This window comes from Monodon monoceros, unplaced genomic scaffold (genome assembly GCF_005190385.1).
Source record: "Monodon monoceros isolate NGI ecotype Baffin Bay Population unplaced genomic scaffold, NGI_Narwhal_1 Super_Scaffold_10, whole genome shotgun sequence".
Classification (NCBI taxonomy): domain Eukaryota; kingdom Metazoa; phylum Chordata; class Mammalia; order Artiodactyla; family Monodontidae; genus Monodon; species Monodon monoceros.
Genome location: NW_021703766.1, coordinates 28,355,762 through 28,372,341, shown reverse-complemented (window position 1 = coordinate 28,372,341; position 16,580 = coordinate 28,355,762). Strand labels below are relative to the sequence as shown.

Here is a 16,580-nt window from a genome sequence, read left to right as displayed (position 1 = left end):
TTCGTGCCCCAGTCCAGGAAGATCCCACATGCTGCGGAGCGGCTGGGCCCGTGAGCCATGGCCGCTGAGCCTGCACGTCCAGAGCCTGTGCTCCGCAACGGGAGAGGCCACAACAGTGAGAGGCCCACGTACCGCAAAAAAAAAAAAAAAAAAGAATGAATGAATAACTAGGCAGAAGATCAACAAGGAAATAGAAGACTTGAACAACGTATAAATCAATCAGGCCTAACAGGCATCTGTAGAATACTCCACCCCCAAAACAGCAGAATACATGTTCTTCTCAAGCCGACATTGAATATTCTCCAGGCTAGACCAATGATAGGCCACAAAACAAGCCTCAGTAAACTTAAAAGGGTTGAAATCAACAAAGAGCATTTCCAACCACAATGGAATTAAATTAGAAATTAATACCAGGAGGAAATTTGGGAAATTCACAAATGTGTGGAAAATAAATAACACATTCCTAAATAATGAATGGGCCAAAGAAGAAATGACAAGGGATATTAGAACATATTATGAAATAAATGAATGTGAAAGCACAACATGCCACCACTTAAGGGTCAGCTAAAGTCATGCTTAGAGGGAAAGTTATGGCTGTAAGTGCCTATATTATAAAAGTAGAAAATCTAAAATCAATATTCTAATTTTCCATCATAAGAGAAGAGCAAACTAAACTCAAAGCTAGCAGAGGAATAAATAATAAGATAAAAGTGGAAATAAATGAAATAGAGAATAGAAAAACAGTAGAGAAAATCAATGAAACCAAGATTTTGTTCTTTGAAAAGATCAATAAAATACAAACCTTTAGTAGACTGATAAAGAAAAATAGAGAGAAGCCTCAAATTACTAAAATCAGAAGTTAAAGAGGGAATATTACCATTAACCTTAGAGAAAAAGAAGATTACAAAGGAGTACTATGAATAATTGTATGTCAACTAATTAGATAACTTAAATGAAATGGACAAACTGAAAGTGATTCAAGAAGAAGTAAAAAAATGTGAATAGACCTATAACAAGTAAAGAGATTGGATTAGTAATTTAAAATTTCCCACAAATCCCAGGCACAAACAGCTTCACTGGTAAATTCTACCTAACATTTAAAGAATCAATTCCAGTCTTTTACAAACGATTTCAAAAAATAGAAGAACTTAATCTGTAACACTAGTATTATTCTGATACCAAAACCAAAGATATTGTAAGAAAGTAAATTTTCAGATCAGTATCCCCTGTGAATATAGACATAAAAATCCTTTTAAAATACTAGCAAACTGAATCCAGTCATGGAATAAAGGGGTACACCACGAGAAAGCGGTGTTTATCCCGGGAATATATCCAAATTTGGTTTAATATCTGAAAATCAGTGTAATACACCATCTTAATAGAATGAAGCACAAAAACACATGGTCATCTCAGTTGATGCAGAAAAGGCATTTGACAAAATCCAGCAGTCTTTCATGGTAAAAACAGTGAAAAAAGTAGGAATAGAAGAGAACTTCCTCAGTCTGATAAATAAAGGGCATCCATGAAAATCCCACAGATAAGTAGCACCATATTTAATGGTGAAAGACTGAATGCTTTCTTCCTAAGATCAAAAATGAGGTAAGGATGTCAGCTGTCACTACTGCTATTTATCATTTTACTGGAGATACTGGCCAGGGTAATTAGGCAAGAAAAAGAAATAAAAGGCATCCAGATTGGAAAGAAAGAAAGAAGTAAAATTATTTCTATTTGTAGTTGACAAGACCTAGCAAGGTTGCAGGATATAAATGAAATTCTGCAATTTTTTTTTCTTTCTTTTGGCTGTGTTCGGTCTTCATTGCTGTGCGCGGGCTTTCTCTAGTTGTGGTGCATGGGGGCTACTCTTCATTGTGGTGCGCAGGCTTCTCGTTGTGGCTTCTCTTGCGGCGCATGGGCTCTAGGCGCATAGGCTTCAGTAGCTGTGGCACATGGGCTCAGTAGTTGTGGCTTGTGGGCTCTAGAGCTCAGGCTCAGTACTTGTGGCGCACGGGCTTAGTTTCTCCACGGCATGTGGGATCTTTCCGGGCCAGGGAAATCCGTGTCTCCTGCATTGGCAGGCAGATTCCTAACCACTGCAAGTGACAATATGCAAGTCAGCTGTACTTCAATGCACAAGCAATAAACAATCTGAAAATGAAATTAAGGAAACAAATTTACAATAACATCGAAAACAATAAAATAGTTAAGAATAAATTTTTAAAAAAGAAGTGCAAGACTTTTTCATTGAAAACTACAAAGTTTTGTTGAAAAAAATTGAAGATCCAAATAAATGAGAAGACATCCCATGTTCCTGGGTTGGAATACAATATTATTAAGATGGAAATACTCCCCAAATTGATCTACAAGTTCAATATAATGCCTATCAAAGTCTCAGTTGGCTTCTTTTGAAGAAATTGTCAAGCTGATCCTAAAATTCATATGGAAATGCAAGGGACCCAGAATAGCTAAAATAATTCTGAACAAGAATAAGAAAGTTGGAGGACTACACATCTTGGCTTTAAAACTTACTAGAAAGCTATGGTAATGAAGACAGTGTAATATTGGTACAAGGACAGACATATAGATTAATGGAATAGGGTTAAGAGTCTAGAAGTAAACCCTTCCATTTATGGTCAACTGATTTTTGACAAGGATGCCAAGATAATCTAATAGAGAAAGAACACTCTAGATGCTCACACTTGAAAGAATAAAATTGGATCTCTACCCCATACCCACACAGAAATTATCTCAAAATTGGTCATAGACCTAAATGTCAGAGCTAAAATGATAAAACTCTTAAAAGAAACCATAGGAGTAAATCTTTGTGATACTGAGGCAATGGTTTCTTAAATACAACACCAGAAGTACAAGCAACAAAAGGAAACTAGGTAAGTTGAATCTTTCATGCTTCAAAGGACACCATCAAGGAAGTGCAAGACAGAATTATCTGGCTGTCCAGTGGTTAGGACTCCATGCTTTCACTGCTGAGGGCCTGGGTTCAGTCCCTCGTCGGGGAACTAAAATCCCGCAAGCCGTGTGGTGTGGCCTAAAAAAGTAAGGATGAGAGTGATAAGATAGTACTAAAATAAAAATACTGCCAACATAGAATTTGCTACCCAGAAAAAATCTCTTTAAAAAACAGAGGCAAAATAATAACTTTTTCAGAAATACAAAAGTTGGAAGTATTTATCACCAGTAAACCTACACTACTAGAAAGAAAGTCTAAAGGAAGTCATTCAAGCAGAAGGAAAATGGCACCAAGTGGAAATATGGATCTACACAAAGAAGTAAAGAACACCAGAAATAGTAATTACATGGGTAAATATATAAGATTTTTTCTTATTATGTAAATCTCTAAAAGAACTGACTGTCTAACAATGTGTTGTGGGGTTTATAGCATAGTTATAAGTAAAAAACATGACAAAAAAAGGTAGGAGCAAAGAAATGGAAGTGTACAATTTAAGGCTCTTTTATGTAAACTGATATCACTGGAAAGTACACTGTAATTAAAGATGTATACTATAAACACTAAAGCAACTACTAGTAAAACAAGAGTTTAGCTAGTAAGCCAACAAAGGAGATAAAATGGAGTAATAAAAAATATTCAGTACAAAAATAGGCTGAGGGCTTCCCTGGTGGCACAGTGGTTGAGAGTCCGCCTGCCGACTCTCAACCCAGGGGACGCGGGTTCGTGCCCCAGTCTGGGAGGATCCCGCATGCTGCGGAGCGGCTGGGCCCGTGAGCCATGGCTGCTGAGCCTGTGCGTCCGGAGCCTGTGCTCCACAATGGGAGACGCCACAGCAGTGAGAGGCCCGCGTACCGCAAAAAAAAAAAAAAAAAAAAAAAGGCTGAAAAATAGGAAAAGGGAAAAAAGAATAATTGGGACAAATAGGAAATAAATAGCATTCATTAATTACTGTGGTTGTTTTAATGTATGTCCAAAAATTTTTGAGTATTCCTTTCTCCAGAAAGTGAAGCTCAATTCTCCTCCCCTTAAGTGTGAGCTAAACTTTGTGATTCACTTCTACCCAAGAGGGTATGAAAAGGGAAAAAAAAAAAAAAAAAAGTAACTTTTCAGTGGAGAAACATGGCAGACACCACCTCAACCAAATGATCAAGATTTACATCAGCAAAAAAAAAAAAAAAAAAGATTTACATCAGCAGTAAGTCATGATGACACAGTGCACCTCTAACATGATGTGATGGGAAGAGTACTTCACTTTTGTGGTAGACTTCCTCAAGATCCATAATCCCAATCTAATCATGAAAAACATCAACCAAACCCAAATTGAGGGGCATTCTACAAAACACCTGATCAGTGACCTTCAAAAATGTCAAAGCCATGGGAAATAAGGAAAGACTGTGAAACACAGAAAGATAGATTGGAGGAGACTAAGGGGTCATGACAACTAAATGCAAGGTGATAGTGGACTGGATCTTGGAAAAAAGGGCATTCGTGGAAAATCTGGTGAAACCCAAATAAAGTCTGTTGTTTAACTTAAAAAAAAAAAAAGAAAAGAAATGGCAAGATGATAGACTTAAACTTAACCACGTCAGTCATTAAAATGAAAATAGTCTAAACACCCCAATTAAAAGGCAGTGATGGTCAGATCAGATTAAAAAACTATGACCAAAGTATATATGCTGTTTACAAGAAATACAAATGAAATATAAAGACACAATTAGGTTTAAAAGTAAAAGGATGGGCACCCGCCCCCACAGGGGTGGGGAGACTCAGCCCCTCAGGTGGGCAGAGACCAACCCTCCCGCGGGGACCTGTAGGCCGCCCCTGAGGACTCGCAACAGAGCCCAGTGCAACTCTTGTCCTTGGGCTGGGTGCCATGGACGCCTTTATCAGCTTCACCAACCAGACCCAGGGCCGGGACCAACTCTTCAGAGCCGCTAAGTACACATGCATGCTGCTTAGATATTTGTTAGAGCCTAAAGCTGACAAAGAGGAGGCTGTTATGAAGCTCAAGAAACTGGAGTCCAGTGTGAGCACTGGCCGTAAATGGTTCAGACTAGGCAATGTGGTACATGCTGTACAGGCGACTTAGCAGAGCATTCATGCCACTGACCTGGTGCTCTGCGTATGCCTAACATTAGCCAGCCTGAACCTTGTGATTTATTTCATCTGTGACCCCATCATCTTCGTGAGGAGTGCAGGGCTTGCCTCTGGCATTAACAAAGAGAAATGGTGAATGTGGGCTGCACGCCATTACTACTATTCTCTTCTGCTGAGCCTGGTCAGGGATCTGTATGAAATCTCCCTGCAGATGGAACAGTTTGCACATGACAGGGCAAAGAGGGAGAAATCACCATCCCAGGATCGTCTTGGGTATAGCGTGGCTAATGAGGAAACAGAATGGCTCCAGTTCTTTCTTCTTCTCTTATTCCGATCTCTGAAGAAACATCTTCCCTTGCTCCTGGACACAGTGAAGAACTTCTGTGATATCTTGAACCCTTTGGACCAGCTGGGGATCTATAAGTCCAATCCTTGCATCATAGGCCTTGGAGGTCTCGTGTCCTCTATAGCAGGCATCATCACTGTGGCGTATCCACAGATGAAACTAAAGACCCACTGGGGTGGTTTCGGGCTGAAGAATAGTACCTGCTTTCAAGACAACCTGTTAGTGAAATGGACATTTGCATTAGGCACAGCCATGTCATGCTGTGCTTACGGACTTATTCACATGAGCGCTGAGTGACCTGCAATGTGAACAGAGGGGCCAAGAACGGTGGAGGGGAGAACGTGAAGACTTATGTGTTTTCTAGAGCGCTGGAGTGACTTCTGAATTTCTGAGTATTTTTCCTTCATCTAACATTTATTGAACATCTCTTATGTGCATATTAGGAACTTACTGGTTGCTGAACGGATAAAAATTGAAAGAGAAAAATTGAAAAAGATCCAAACTAACAAGTGGACACTAATATAAGTGACTTTTGGGCCATGTGCCTCACTACTTTTGCCCAACTACAGTAGGACTGATACACACCCTCTCTCAGATCTAGTAGAGGCCCCCTATTCTCTGATCAGTTACCCCACTTCCTCCATAGCTGCCAGTGCCAGGATAGAGGAGAGCTGGGCTTATAGCCTCTTAACTTGACTTTTACATCACTGTGCTCCTGTCCTTCCTCTGTCCAGTATTAAAATCAGAAGTGCATCAGGCACCTTCATAGTATAAATTGTGTCTTTAGGTAATGCAGTGAGGAAACAAAAAATCTGAAGCAGATAGAAACGACTTGAGGTAAAAATAATGTGGTAAGTCACAATTGATGCCTGCGGGTTTCCCTGTGACAGATGAGGAGACTGAGGTTAAAACTGAGGACAGAACTGACTCCCAATCCAGTGCTTTTTCCATATTTCACTGCCTTCCTGATTGAGTGGAAGTGCAAGACTCTCCAGAATACTGTGCGAAAATCCTTTTTTAGAACCTTTCTTGGTCAGTGGTTTATATTCTATTCTACAAAAATTAAAACTATATCTAGATCCACCAGTAGGATTGTTTATTTAAAACCATATAACAGTTTGGGCACTTATGCATTAATTTTCATCAAAATTTGTGCAGTTGAGAAATTTCACGAATACGATGAAAATCTACTATATTCTACAATAAATCAGAGTTCATATTTGTAGGGTGGTTGGGGGAGGTGGAGAAGACAGTAAGGGGCTAGCGAAGAGGACAGTAGAACGATGAGTCAATGCCACTTACTCGCGTTTCTACTTCTCATCTTGGATGTTGGGTTCTTATTTGTGATTACAGATCCTCTTAATTGGAGGCAAGTGAGGTAGAGAAATAGAGTACCATCAGGTAAGAGGTCAGTGTCAGTCCTGCCAGTAAAGCCATCACATTGATCCGAATGGAAATGAGAAAAGAAATGTGCACTAAGTAAATTTCCCATAAATGTGATTGAGATTCTTAAAAATTAGACTCACGTTCTTGGCTCTCTATTTTTAAAGTGACCAATCAAGATACGGGATTTGAGAAAGAACATTTTGGGAATTTTAAGAGAAATAAAAGCTGCTAGATCAGGGCAAATAAAAAATTTAACTATTTTTACTTTGTCCAGATCTTCTACTGTAATAAATTATGCCTAATAAATTTATAGACAAAAAAGAGTAAAAGGATGGAAAAAGATAACAATAATCAAAAGTAAACTAGAGGAACTAACTAATATCAAAGTAGATTTCAGAGCAAAGAATATTACCAGGGAGAAAAAAATATCATTTCATAGTGATGAAGGGATAATTCATCCAGAAAAAAAATTCAAAAATGTTATGCACATCATAATACAACCTTAAAAATATATGAAAAAAACTGACATAAATTAAAGGAGAAATCCAGAACTATAGTTGGAATTTTCAACACTCCTTTCTCAGTGACTCATAAGTAGGTAGAAAATCAATAAAAGTATAAATGACTTTAAAACCACTGTCAACCAGCCTGACCTAAATGACATTTATAGAACACTTCATGCCCCAAGTGCAGAATGCAAATTCTTTTCAAGCACATATTCTAGGCCAAAAAACATTTTTTCATTCATTTAAAAAGATTCAGACCATGTAAAGTATGTTCTTTATCCACAGTGATATCAAATTAGAAATCAGTAATAGAAAGATGTCTAGAAAAATCCTCAAATATATGGAAGCTAAATAACACACTTCTAACTCACTATGGGTCAGAAGAAGTCAGAAGGGAATTTAGGAAATATTTTGAACTGAATTAAAATGAAAATGTAACACATAGGATGCTGCTAGGGCAGTACTTAAGGGAAATTTATAGTGCTAAATACCTAAGTGAGAAAAGAAGAAAAGTTTCAAATCAGTAACCTAACCTTCCACCTTAAGAAACTAGAAGAGCAAATTAAATCCAAAGTATACAGAAGAAAGGAAATAGTAAAGATTAGAACAAAGATCAATGAAATATAGAACAGAAAAATAGAGAAAAATAAATGAAACCAAAAGTTGGTTATTTGAGAAGATCAATATAATTGATAAACCTCTAGGCAGACTGATAAGGAAAAAGAGATTTAGGACACAAATTACTAATACCAAGAATGAGAGAAGTGGCATCACTACAGATTATGCTGGTATTAATAAGGATAATGAGGGACTATTATGAACAACTTAGATACTAATAAATTCAACAACTTAGATGAAATAAGCAAATTCATTTTGAAAGACACAAACTATCAAAGCTTGCTCAAGAAGAAATAGATAACCTGAATAATCCTATCTGTTAAAGAAATTAAATTTGTATTTAAAAATATTCCCATGAAAAAATGACAGGCCCAAATAGCTTCACTTGGGAATTCTGCTAAACTTTTAAGAAGAAAGAAATACCAATTCTCACAGACACTTCTAGAAAATTGAAGAGAAGCGAACACTTCCCAACTTATTCTATAAGGCCGGCATCACCCTGATACCAGAACCAGACAGACATTACAATAAAAGAAAATTACAGACCAATATTCCTCATGAACATAGATGCAAACATTCTAAAGAAAAAAGAACTCATAATTCTTTACTAAAAGCAAAACCCCAGTGCTTCTCTTAATTCAGTTGAGGTTTCTGGTAGAAAGCCACATGCATTTATATTTCTAATAAGTATGTAGTATAGATGTACACTTTGGTATTTGGTATTCCTAAAAAACTGATTCTAGTGAGGAAGCACTAGAACATAAAAAAGCCACAAACAGAAATGGCTTTGCCCTCTGGGGGACTTTATAGCTGCCTTCACTATGTAAAGGTAGTACACTGGCCACCTCTGGTTATACATCATTTAATTTTTTTGACACTCTGGATAGGATTTAACTTTAAGGTGAGCTTATTCTTTGTTTCCTTTGGCAATCACTTTAACATTTTAAAAATTCAGCAACAATTACCACTTGTAATTTCAGGGTTTTAAAACTCCTCCTATGACTTCTAGAATATTTAAAATTTATAGTATTTAGATAATATTTCACCCACCATTGTCTCATTTCTCCTGAAATTTGTCAAGGTTTGAAGTAATGAATGTAAAAGAAATATACTGTATGTATATTTTAAAAGTTCAATTTTTCAATGCTTCATTTCCTTCAGTGCTTTGTATTTGTTATGTGTATTTTTTCACGATAATCTTAACAGATAATAATCTTTACTCATAAAATTATGAACCAAATATGTTTTACTCATATATTGTTTTACTAGAAATATTTTGGTTAACTTTTGCATTCATGTCTGTCTATCATAAATCCTCAATTAATTGGGTTACTTAAAGGGTGTATACAGTGCTATCCTTGGTCCACAGAGGGCTAACCAGCTTTGTTATTTTTTTAATCTTTACGTTTGTTTTAACTCTTGTTCCTAACCACATAATGTGCTTTTTAACAAGTAAAGATTCTAGCAACATTAGTAAGTTCTTGCTGATACGTTTATTATTATAATCACTACTTTTAATTTTGAAACTCTAAACAGTAAATTAACCCACAAGATCATATGGGTTCTATGAAAAATACATTGCAATTTATTGTAAATGTAGCATTACTATAAATACTAACACTATTGTTGCATAATTATTTAGATTAAATTATGTTATGATAAAACTGTGTCACTTAAGAATGAATCAAAAACCTATTTGGTGAGACACTGAAAATTTTATTGTGGTAATTGAGTGCCTGGATTATGCATGGATGATAAACAAATTAAGGATATAATCGAAGGAATTGCTACCTTGGCTTAATGACTCTCCAAAGGTTATATTCAAATAATTATCCTTCATTTCTAGGTTGATAAAATAATTAAGTTAAAAATGTGACCCTAAAACTGTTTTAGAAAACCACTGCTATAACAACAACAACCATCATGTTAACAAATAATAATAGCAATTATTACTACCACTAGTAGAGTACCACCATTTGGTGAGCACTTGCTTTGAGCCATTCACTGGGTCAGTCAGGGTCATTTAATCCTCACCACAATCCTCTAATGTAAGACTTACTATCCTCATTATACGTACAAGGAACACTCCCTCAGTTTTCTTTTGTGGAACCACATATCTTCCATTGTTAATTCATACAGTTTAGGTAGATTTGCTCCAGCCCCAGGTTCCAGAGGGGGCAACAAAGCTTAGGCCTGGCCAATTTGAGATTGTCATCCCAGTGGCCACGATGTTCGCTTTAAAGAGGCAAGTGATGCAAGCTGAGTCAGTGAAGACTTCCCCAAGACCATTTCTGGAGCTACTGTTTTCAGTAATAGTATGGCCTATGTCAGGTAAGATTGCTGCAATACATGTGGACATTCAGGATGTGAAATTCAATTCACTTGTACTTCTTCCTGTGTCTCTAAAGTTATGATGGAAGATTGGAAACATTCATGGGCCCACCTGAGCCCTGCTCCTATGATTCATGGGGGCTCTTAACCTCATATTAAGCCCAAATGTCAGTGAAATCATGGTTTTCATGTGCTATGTCTTTTCTGATATAAATTAAAGTAGACACATAATCATTAAGAAAATTTTATCTGTGTACTACCTAAAATGATTTCATGTCTTGCAGTGGTCTGCATACCACATTTTGGGAAATTCTGGACTAGAAAAGAAGTCACACTCTCCTGTGTTGTTTAGAATGCTATTTTTGTTTATGCATTTGTATTTAAAGTTATGACACCTACCTTCAAAAAAAAAAGCCACTATGAGCGATTATTGGGGGGAAAAAACACACCTAAAGGAAGAAACATTTTGGATTGTATTTTAACTCATATTTTGTGCCAATATAGAAATGAAGCAGTTATGAGATGGTCCCTTTTTGCATATTTGATAAAGTTTTTCTCTTGTAATCCACACCATTTCTCTGGAGCCTCACCTGTAGCTCTGGGCAAAAAGAGGCTAGAGTCTAATGGCTCCACAGTTAGGATATCTTTCTCTCACTTTCCTGTTCAAATAAGACCTTTCACTTTAATTTCCTTCTGTGAATAGTTATAGATTAAGCTCGTGAGGCTGGGCCATGTCTGTTTGGTTTACTACCATATCTGTAGCACCATGCCAGTGCTCAGCAAAGAGTAGGGGCTCAATGAATATCTATTGAATGAAAGAATGAATGAATGAACGGATGAGCATTTTCATACACAGGCTTGTCAAGTGAGCAAGTCTGGTATTATTATTATTGATGGTGGAACTGAGGCTAGGAGAAGTTATGAGGCGTCTTTAATGTCATATAATCAGTGACAGAATTGGGATTTGTATCTTTTACCCTTTGTGTAGATCCCTGAACTACGTTTGTTGAATAAATAAGTTAATGAAACAATAATATGTATTGTTTTCTTAAAACATATTCTTAACATATTTCTTAAAGTATATTTATACTTCATTGGTTATAAAAGGAACATTTTAAAGAGAGACAAACTACTTTTGTGGCTTAGTGTTGTTAGAAACCAAGGGAGGGTGGGGTAGGAATGAGGAGATAGAATGGGCAGATTTAAAATAACTTGAATATCTTAAAAGTAACTGAACATATTGTCTGTTAATAAGAGTAATTTAATGATGAAATGACAGTGAATGCCTAAAGTAGCTCACACCAGTTTTTGTCTTTGTCCTACAGATATGATTAATAAGAAAATTGTTTCATGCTGGAAAATGCTTTTTGTGAGATCTGTATTTTGGTACACAATGCACCAAAACATTTGTTTCTATTTACCTTGAAAAAAAAAACCCCCTTCAGAGATAGCATGTGGAGAGCAGCCATCTGTTCAGGATTACACTTCTGAATTGCTGTTTCTCTGAACTCACTGGACTCTGTATACATTAATTTTAAAAATAAGGACCGTTTTCCCCCTTTATCAAGTTTGTTTATCAACACTATCATAAAGATGTACTTATATTCTAGTGTGCATTAGTAACTGTCAATTGACTACTGAATAACAAATTAAATTGGGAATCCTGGAGTCTCTGAATTCGGTTGCTGACTGTTTTTACTCTGCTATCAGACTTTGGAACAAGTCATTATATACGTCTTATCTTTCCCCCAAATAAATAGCTTTGAATGTTCATGAAATTAGGGGCAACTCAGATGCTTTTTAGCTGATTAGCACTCTGGTAGAGCCAAGCCGAAGTGCAGGAGAAGGTAAAAGGGAAGTACGCGTGGCAGTGATCTTAATTCTTACACCCACTACTACAATTTGACCCCTAAAACTCTGATATTGCGCCAGTGACCCAACTATCACCAGGTAGCATCTCTTCTGGATGAAACTATATTGTCTTAACACTGATAGAGACTTTTAAAAGGCTCTTTTCATGTGCATAATCTCATGTAAACCTCATTTCAACCATGGAGGGTAATAGGGCAGGTTTTATTACCCTGGTTTTACTGGTGACAAAATAGAGGTTCAGATTGGCTAGGTGATTTGATCAAAGGCACACAATTATTGGATGGTAGAGCCAGGACTTGAATTCATACTTTCAAATCTCTCTTTACATTATGCAAAATCTTTGATTTTTCTGGGGAAAGACATTGTAAGGGGGAATATTCCATTTATAGTTTGTAGAGTGTTAACTGCTTTGACCCCTTGCAAAATTTTATTTGTCTTTCTGTAATATCTTTTTACTTAAGCAAAAACTACACCAAACAAAACAATCCTTACAATATATAGCATACATATAAAGAACTAAAGAGCAACAATTCCAGCTGAAAGAAAACATTTTGTGTTTCATTACAGAGCAGTGTTAACAGCACAAATAGAAGTGATTATGAACCGGCTAAAAGGTTCTTCCTGTTACCTTATTTGAAGAAGTTTCTTTACTGAACCTCCAAGGTCACCGTCACATAAAGAAAGCAGACTAACATCTGGATTTCAAAGAAAATTAATCACTTCTTCTTAAAGCTGTCCAAATACTTTGTTAGAAGGTATCATTATTAAGAAATTAAAATAGAGGTACCAGTGCCCCCTTCCTAAGATTTGATTGGGTTCTAATCTGTAGTTTGGCTTTTGTGACCTTGGATACATCTTTTTTTTTTTTTTTTTTTGGATACATCTTTTTAACCTTTATTAACTCATCTAAAACATGTCTCATAGAGGTTTGTTTTGGGTTTAGAAATGCTTTAACATTTTTGGATTAAGTGGTGAAGTGGATGGAAATGCTATTCCTAAAAAAGCTTGGAGGCGAATAAAATATTTTTATTGTTCTGTTCAACTTGCTCCTCAGAAGATCAAGGAGCATTTTATTCTTGGATCATTTACTTATTCACCAAACATTTATTGAGTGCCGTGTACCAGACCATGACCAGCACTCTCCTCTTTTCTCCTGTTATTGTGCCATCAGGTGATGCTTCTGAGAACACAGCAGAAGGCTTTTATTTCCCTTATAAAATGTGAGTGCATGGTGGCCACTTGCAAGGCCTTCCAGCCTGCTATATAAGCAAGAGTGGAATTTTCTGTCCCTCTATGTATGATGAGTACTTTACCATGTATTGCCTCATTGCTATGAAATGTTTCACAAGCATTTGCTATTAAAAAGTAAGCTCCTTGAAGGAGGAAACCATGGCTTATTTCTCCTCTATGTCTCTACTCAGGACAAAACAGTAGTGAGGAATTCTTTGCCAGGGAGTCCGTGGATGGATGGGCTTCACAGAACTTGTGAGCTCCCTGAAACTGTAAGAAAAATTATTTTTGCATGTGCAATTTTTGAAGTGGGTCCAACATTTTTATTAGATTCTCAAGGGGGTCACTGGCTCAGTGGCTAACCACTATAGGTTAACCACTTTAATGGGCTTTTGATGAATACTTGAATGGGAGAAACAACAGGAAGACAGATGTGACCTTGATGTACAAGAGAGTGTTGTCATGATCGGAAAGCATGTTTGGGGATGGCTCTCAGTTCCCCAACACTGGAGATGTTAATAGCTGGATGACCCAACAGTGATAATGTCGTTGGGATGTTGATCTATTCTTTCTGCCTTATGATTCTATGATAATATCCATCTTCACTAAAGAATACTTCTCATTCTTCACACCTTCCCCTGACACCCATACCATTTTTGTGTGATTCACTCTTTGGACTATTTATACACCTAAAGAATCTTTTTGACAGATAACCAGAGGCATACAAATCAAGCTTTGAGAACTATGACCCTAAGAATGTGTGTGAAATACCAAATAACAGGTAGGGTACTTGGCATGAACTCTAGAAAATGAAGAGAATGTAGAATGATTTTTGAGTTAAGGATAGAAGGTAAGAAGATAGTAGTTGACAAGCAGGTCGACACAGTTGCTAATAGATTAAACAGAATAGGATTTAATTGAGTACTAAATTGGGCTAGTTACCTGTAAATTGAGGCCTCTGGGCAATTTTAGTTTGGGCTGCAATTTTGCTACTTTCATTCAAAGAAATTAGGACAATGCAACTCAAGATGAGTTTCAGAAGTGCAAAGTGGTAAAAACACATTCATTTTCAAGTACCTACATATACAAATTTGTGCATGAATATATGCATGTATAAAACAACATGTTCATGCCTTGATACCCATGGAGATAAGAATCGATCCACACAAATATATTCATTCACACATATGCCAGATATAAGGAGGATTAAATATGGTATCTAATAGAAAATTTTCACATGCAGGGAAATAAGAGTATTTCAAAGCAAATATCCAATGGATGAGAAGAATACTTTAGGTAATATACTGCTGCTTCTTTCAGGGTTAATGTCACAAAACCTCACAGGGTGTCTAAGGAACTGAGTACAGGCAGAGCCCAAGCTGACAGTATCATACCAGGAGCTAGTCTAGGTGAGAGAAGTCCTAAAGATATCCATTATAGTCTACAGGAAACAGGCCACATTACATGCTCCAGTTTTCTTTGGAGAAGTGTGTTTGTTAAATGCTGATCATAAACAGCTCCAGTCCCAGTTTGCTGGATTGGGCATAGGGCTCTTTAATCAAATGTTTCCTCATCATGCTTTCTGATGATCTTCTGAGCTGGCTGTTTTAGTTACTCTTCAGCATTCTGCAAAGTCTCACTTAGCATCCTTTAGCTTGTGCATTTTTTATGAGTATGGTATTGCTATTTTTATATGTTTTGTAAACTCCTTTGAGGAATGCAGGGGTACATGGAGAGAAAGAGATGGTGGTGAGCTTCTTCCTTTATTTAATCCATCCATGCCCCAATCTCTCAGACACCAGTATAAAGCTGTACCTATTAAAGCTAGCTGATTTGCCAAGTGTTTTTGCTCCGAAGGGACATCACCTATTTTGGGCAACAAAGAAGTGTTAGGAAGGGGAGGAAGACATACCTCAGAAGGACAGATCTGAAATGAAGTCCAGAATACTGAAGAGAGTGGAGTGGAAAAGCAAAAGAGTGCCTAGTGAAAGGTCACTGAAGCAGTGAGTGCAGAGCTAATGTTCTGGATGGTTGTAGGAAAGCCTCAATTAAGAATTCTGTTAATAGAGAAATTAGGAAATGTTATTAAAAAGTTCTCTAAGCCAATCTAATAAAGGAAATCAGGACATGGCAAACTAGGCTGGTTGTTTAATTTATTCAGTAATCTGTATTTTTTTAGATTGATGCAAATTATTAACACATTTATTGAGCAACTATACATATACAAAGCATTCTGTTAGGAAATGTGTGTGAAGGGTGGGAGGATGGTATTTAAAAAATACAAGATGAGTACATGTTCTCCAAAAATATATGGGAGGCTATGTGTTAAGAACTGTGTTGGGTGCTTTCTGTATATTATCCCATTTTATCTTTAAAACAACTATTAGGAATGAAAATTATCCCTATTTTACAGATGAACAGCCTGGAACTCAGAAATTTAAGTTGTTTCCTCCCTCCCTCTCTCTCTTCCTTCCTCTTTCTTTCAACAAGCTTGAACTCAAAAGCCTTATAGAACATGGTGCCTTTTTCCAAGGTTTCACTTTTTCTGAGGGTAGCAGAATTATACTTACGTAGTAAGTGCTATAGTAGAGGTATGAACCCAGTAATATGGGAGTTCAGAGGATGAAGCAGTCTATTTTGCTTTGTGACAACAGAGAAGGCTTCCTGGAAGAGCTATTATTTGAGGTGAATCTTAAAAAATGAGAAGGAGTCCATCTAGTAGACAAGAAAGATAAGAAAACAATAACTGTGGCGGCCACTACTGGCTGCCCACTCAGCACTCATTACCTTCTTTCTTTCTGGAAGTGCCGAGATTTTGCTCAGGTGTCCCCTCCCCTACTTGACCCAAGGGAGAGTGACCTTATTGCTACCTTCAGGAGGAAGTGCTGATTGTTTTACAACAATTTTGGTAAGTCCACTCTTGCTTGATTATCCTAGGTCTGGGCATATGAACCAGTTCTGGCCAATGAGATATAAAAGGAAATCTGCTAGGAGGGCTTTAGGAAATGCTTCTTTCCCTTAAGAGGGAAACACTGGAAGAGATACACCCCCATTTTTTTCTCTAGATATTGCTGTGCTTGGAAGGGATGCTTAGAACTACCACAACCATCTTGTGACTGTGAGGGGAGCCAATCTGAGGGCAAATTAAAATGTCTGAGGATGGCAAAGCAAAGAGATAATAAAAAGAACCAGTATCTTTAATGACATTGTTGAGTTCTGAACAACCGTC

The 16,580-nt window shown here is 37.0% G+C and overlaps 2 protein-coding genes across 2 annotated transcripts in view; both read left to right on the top strand.

Annotated features, from left to right (window-relative positions):
* Positions 1-16,580, top strand: part of CES5A (carboxylesterase 5A) — a 270,897-nt gene that overhangs the window by 11,976 nt on the left and 242,341 nt on the right. The window lies entirely within an intron of this gene.
* On the top strand, positions 3,852-6,395 carry LOC114884233 (peroxisomal membrane protein 11A-like). The gene has a single exon (XM_029203077.1). It carries the CDS (start codon positions 5,199-5,201, stop codon positions 5,703-5,705), a length of 507 nt encoding a protein of 168 aa, XP_029058910.1. The 5' UTR covers positions 3,852-5,198; the 3' UTR covers positions 5,706-6,395.

Excerpts from the sequence above, each read along its gene's own strand:
- LOC114884233 (XM_029203077.1), top strand. The coding sequence starts at position 5,199 with ATGTGGGCTGCACGCCATTACTACTATTCTCTTCTGCTGAGCCTGGTC.